The sequence below is a fragment of the Girardinichthys multiradiatus genome, chromosome 2 (assembly GCF_021462225.1).
Source record: "Girardinichthys multiradiatus isolate DD_20200921_A chromosome 2, DD_fGirMul_XY1, whole genome shotgun sequence".
Lineage (NCBI taxonomy): Eukaryota > Metazoa > Chordata > Actinopteri > Cyprinodontiformes > Goodeidae > Girardinichthys > Girardinichthys multiradiatus.
This window is the reverse complement of record NC_061795.1, coordinates 10806533-10812046: the sequence shown is the minus strand read 5'-3', so window position 1 is coordinate 10812046 and position 5514 is coordinate 10806533. Positions and strand designations below refer to the sequence as shown.

Here is a 5514-nt window from a genome sequence, read left to right as displayed (position 1 = left end):
ATGGCAACCCTAATAATTTTGGTGGGTTTTCTCTCCAATGTGAGTTGGCTTTTAGTCTGTTTCCGACTGCTGCTTCCAAGATCACTTTTATTGTTACCTCCCTAAAAGGATCTGCTTTACGCTGGGTGCACGCTTTTCTCACAACTAACCCTGTTGAGTCTCTGAGTTACGCTGTTTTTTTCAGTCACTTCAAGGAAGTCTTTGATCAACCACTCCAACAAGAGACAGCTGCTAAGAAGTTACTTACCCTCAAACAGGGAAAGAGGGCATTGGCGGAGTTCGCCATCGACTTCCGGGTGGCAGCACAGGAGGTGGGTTGGGATGAAGCGGCACTCAAGGGTATTTTTGTGAATTCCCTTACAGATCAGATAAAGGACCAGTTGGTTTTAAGAGATCAACCCGTGAGACTGGATGATTTAATCAAACTGTCAATCCGTATTGACAACCGCCTAAGAGAGAGACAAGCAGAGAGGAATCATAAGTCAGAGTGGCAGCACTTTATGGCACCTCGGACCGCTTACCTTGATACACCACCCACTTCCTCTTCGGAGGGATCTGTGGAACCTGAGCCTATGCAGGTTGGTCACACCCGTCTCTCTCCTGAAGAGCGACAACGTCGTTTTGGGGCTGGTCTTTGTTTGTATTGTGGACAAGGTGGACATTATGTTGCAAGATGCCCTAAGAAGGGAAAAGAGGGGGCTCGTCAATAGGTCAGGGGACTTTGATGAGCATGTCCCATTTTTCCCCTATATCTCGTCTGTGTTTTCCAGTCACTATTATTATTGGCCAAGAAAAGTGTCCAGTGGATGCTTTTATTGATTCTGGTGCGGAACAGAATCTTATTTCCATAGATAACATAGATAAAATGTTAAGGAAGGATCCCTTCACGTGTCAAGCGTGTACCCCAGATATGCTTGCAGTTTCAGTGGATGGAAACCGCAAACATTACCGTTTTAAGAATGCAGCAAGGTATGGCCAAATATGTACAATATACCAATTCTTTGCATAAGAATTCTTTGCAGGTTTTTTTATTGCTCTTCTTTTCAGATCCGAAGAACAGGCTATTTTTGAGGACATCTTTATAGCCAGGGATGAAGACGTGGGAAGATTTGTGGGCTATGTACACAAAACAACCAGACATGTAAGATTGCATATTATAAATGTATAACTACAGTAACCTTTAGCCTGTAATGAGGATATTTCTGACCACTGTCACTGGAAATTCTATGCATTTTAGGTTTCTGGAAGAGGTGTTTGTGGTGGTGAGTGGTCAGCAGCTAGAGAGACTTCCCACAGATCCAGCAGTAAACTGGATGAGGAGGGATTGGAGCTTGCGGTGTGTAGACATGGAGTGCTCCTTAGTGCTCTAAATATGTACAGGGGTGAAATATTTGCCTATCCTTTGTACCTGCAAAAAAAGCTGGCCAATAGACATATCACTTTTTTTTGTATGGATGTGACCTGCAAGTATTGGCCATATCTTGAAAGAGTGACAAAAAGTTGCCCAGAGCTCCAACACCTTCTGCAAATGAAGCCATTTCTCTCGGTTTTCCATGCCAAAGCCCATGACTTCAAATGTGAGATATGGAAATCTGACTAGGTATAGAACCACCTTGTTGGAACTTGCATAGCTGCATGAACATCTTTGACTCAGTTATTTTTATTTTCTGTGTGTGCATGCTTATATTTAGGTCAAGTGGAGTGGAGCATTTCAGGGATGGAGCTGGTTTGACCTTATGGGAGGAAGTGGAGCAGTGTAATGCATTTCTCTCAAGGATTGCAGTTACCACAAAACATATGTCCAAACCTGGTGAAAAAGCCAAATACTGATTTCCTTAAATTATGCGTTTTAAATGATGATGAGGGAAAATGCTAATATTGTGGGCTTCTTTCTGTTTGGAGGACGGACAGACATGCTGACTCTTATGGCCATGCGTTGGAATCAGCTAAAATTGGACAACTTGGCCACCTCACTGACCCGTCGTTATCAGAAGGTAATAAACTATTGATGTGATTTAATTACCTGCACCTGCTGTGCTCTAAATTTTTATTTATTTGACATTGGAAATATAGGCCACAAAAGCTCTTCAAACTCAGCTTCAGAACCTGGAGTCCCTAAGAATAGAGTTTTCAGTGTGTGACAGTCAATTGGGTGACTGGGTCAGTGATGTAAAGGAGTGGGCAGAAGGTGAGCAGATTACGGTAGGAAATATAGAGGAAATTGCACAAATAGTTAAAGCTGCAGGATGTAACTTTTATTAAAGATCTGCTTTTTACATAAGTATTAAAATGATCGTTATGTCATGACAGTATAAGACAGATAATCTGTGAAAAACATTTAGCTCCTCTTCCTTCTCCCAGTGCTCCCAGTATGAACTGCAGAAATATACTACTCAGTCAGAAACAACCAATCAGAGCCAGGAGGAGGGTCTTAGTGCAGCTAGCAAGCATGGCCACTGATGACGGGGGATAAAGTTTTCCTGGAACAGTAAGTTGTTTCTCCACCATTAGCACATCTAGCAGCGCGTACACGAGGGGGACTGACAGCACTAAGACCTTCCTCTTGGCTCTGATTGGTTGTTTTAGGTCGGCGGACTGGTGCATTTCTTTAGACAGCGATAGTAGCTCAAGGAGGAGGTGGAAGAGATCAATCTTTTCACAGATTATCCATCTCATAACAAAATGTCACGGCATGGTGACAGTTTTAACAAATATGGAAAAAACACTTTTGTAAAAGTTACATTCTGCAGCTTTAACTGCATTATTCTTCTTTATCCTTAGCAGCAACAACTAGCATAACAGATGAAGATTCCGTAGTGGGCCGAATTGAAGTTCTGGTTGCAAGCATCAAAACACGATCCCAGCGTCTTTATAAAGACACTGATGGAAACAAAGCTCGTGCCAAGATTCGCCACAAGATCAGAGAGGAAAAAGGAATTTTGACACTGGCTGTGGAAAAGTACAACAGATTGGTTCCAAACACAGAAATTCTGTGCTTGGAAGAAATTCTGTCTGGTGACCCAGTTTGGCCATGGCAGCAACCACACAGTGGTATGTCCACATACACTAACATGTTTTCTACTGTTATCATGTTTGACAGATGATGTGACTTAATTCTACAACTGCTAACCTACACTTTATTAGGTACACCTTGCTAGTACCGGGTTGGACCCCCTTTTGCCTACAGAACTGCCTTAATCCTTCGTGGCATAGATTCAACAAGGTACTGGAAACATTCCTCAGAGAGTTTGGTCCATATTGACATGATAGCATCACACAGATGCTGCAGATTTGTCGGCTGCACATCCTTGATGTGAATCTCCCGTTCCACCATATCCCAAAGGTGCTCTATTGGATTGAGATCTGGTGACTGTTGAGGCCATTTGAGTACAGTACACGATCAAAGTCACTTAAATCACCTTTCTTCCCCATTCTGATGCTCTGTTTGAACTGCAGCAGATTATCTTGACCATGTCTACCAACCTAAATGCATTGAGTTGCTGCCATGTGATTGACTCATTAGAAATTTGCGTTAATGAGCAGTTGGACCTAATAAAGTGGCCGGGGAGTGTATAATTCCACTTTTCTTCCTGGATTGATCTGTGTCTGTCATAAATGCATTTCAGACTCTGTCTGTCTTACAATAAAGAGAAGGGCATTTGATGGCATCATGGCAGTAAGGAGACTTGAAGAAGAAAAGAGGATTCTTGTAAGAGAGATGGATCATCACTGGAAATCTCTTTTAGCCTATGAGGATACTCTCAAAAAGCTCTCCTACCTGTCTTCGAGTGGCTCATTTAAAAGTATGTTTTTAAGTAATGCATAAACAGGCCAACAATGACAGTTATTAATATTTATATTTTTACTTTCCATGTTTATGTATGTGTAATTTTAAAGGTTCGTCGTGTCCCCTAACTGATGAGGGTTTAAAAGGTCTGCAGAACATCATTCTCAGAGAGCGGGAACAGATGATGATGAGTTCTACAGCGACTCAGAATGCTCAGATGATGGTCTGTAATCAACATCTGTGAAATACCTGTTTTCTTTTTTGAAACTTTTACTCATATTACACATAGTACTCTGAAAAAAGACCTACAGTGTTGACCTGCAATTTTTAGATTACTTTTAATGACGTTGGATTTTCATCAAACCATTAATACTTTGAGTGCGGTAATAACACTGTTATTAAGCTAAAAAAACTGTTACAACACTACAGTAAACAGTTCCATTGATTATGTATTTGCTAGCATAACCAACACATGCTTTTGATGTTTCATTTTTATTTTATTTTCATAGTAATGTGTATTATTAATGTGTAACTATGTTTTTTTGTCATTTTAGTATACTGGTGTAATGTGTCTTCCATTTTGTCACTTGAAATCTAATCAATTTGTCAGTCACTGTCTGTTATAAAGAAATCAGAACAATAAATTAGTAAAATATCTGTCAATCTGATCTCTTCATGGAGTACTCGTCCCTGCACTGACACTACATAGCTATAAAATGTTTGACAAACTTAAACTCAAAACGCACACAAACAATGGTAATTGTCAGTAGCAAGAAATAAGTTGTTCAGCTTTTATGTACTCTAAGAGACAGTTTGTACATTATTTAGGTATAATTTCATACATAGAAAAAATGAAAATTAAGTTGGTTACATTTCTGGATATGATATTACAGAGCGGAAAATGTTTATCTCCAGAACAAGCTATCCACCATAAAACATCATTGAAGGACCTCTTTATGTTTTTATTTTGTTTTTGGTCAGTCTTAAATATTATTGATCGATGGACACAGAATACAATAAATCTCACTGATTAACCTTGAAGATCCTATTGGTTATCAGTATGAATGTTAAAGGTAAAGATGAGACAGTGGTAATCTGTGGGATACGAACCTGGCCCCTTGTGTCCCCTCTGGAACACAAACCTCCTGTTCTAACCCCCATAGGGGGAGCCTATGGGGGAATAAGCCTCATCTGCATCCTCTGTCCTAAATCTCCTTTTTGATCTTCCTATCGTCCTCCAACCTCTGCATCCTTCCACAGCCATAATCATCACCTCTACTCTGAACATGTCCAAACCATCTCAGCCTGGCCTCTCTGACTTCATCTCTGAAACATCTAACATGAGCTGTTGCTCTGATTCCTGATCCTATTCATCCCTGTCAGTCCCAAAGAAATGCTCAATATCTTGAGATCTGCAACCTCCAGTTCTGCCTCTGTTTTTCATACAAGTTGCCCACAGAATTTTACAAGTACTATTTATTTACACAGGTTGTATGGGTTTTAAAAAGGTCTCTTGTTGAAATAAATCAACTACAATATTTTTCAGTATTTCTGTAAAAAGGAAACTATTAGTTGTTTCATGAATGCACTGCATATGTTGTCCCTGAGTTGATTTGGCAAATTAAAATTTAACATATGTGATGGTTTTGACATATTTTATCAAATATTTTATCATGTTTGTTACAGATCTCTCTGTAACAACTGAGGTTATATCATTCATTGCATGT

The 5514-nt window shown here is 39.9% G+C and overlaps 1 protein-coding gene across 8 annotated transcripts; it reads left to right on the top strand.

The window, feature by feature from the left end:
- Positions 1-721: 721 nt before the first annotated feature.
- On the top strand, positions 722-4450 carry LOC124878915. 8 transcript variants are annotated; one of them, XM_047383113.1, is made up of 9 exons: positions 722-969; positions 1048-1141; positions 1238-1336; positions 1692-1810; positions 1903-1994; positions 2074-2188; positions 2785-3051; positions 3627-3803; positions 3874-4450. In XM_047383113.1, the coding sequence occupies exons 2-9, from the start codon at positions 1092-1094 to the stop codon at positions 4029-4031; spliced, it is 1077 nt and encodes a 358-aa protein (XP_047239069.1). In that variant the 5' UTR covers positions 722-969; positions 1048-1091; the 3' UTR covers positions 4032-4450. The 8 variants fall into 8 exon arrangements, 7 of the variants coding, with proteins under 7 accessions (XP_047239069.1, XP_047239075.1, XP_047239059.1 ...); XM_047383119.1 differs by having other exon boundaries at positions 2782-3051; positions 3898-4450; XM_047383103.1 differs by having other exon boundaries at positions 2782-3051.
- The last annotated feature ends 1064 nt before the right edge of the window (positions 4451-5514 follow it).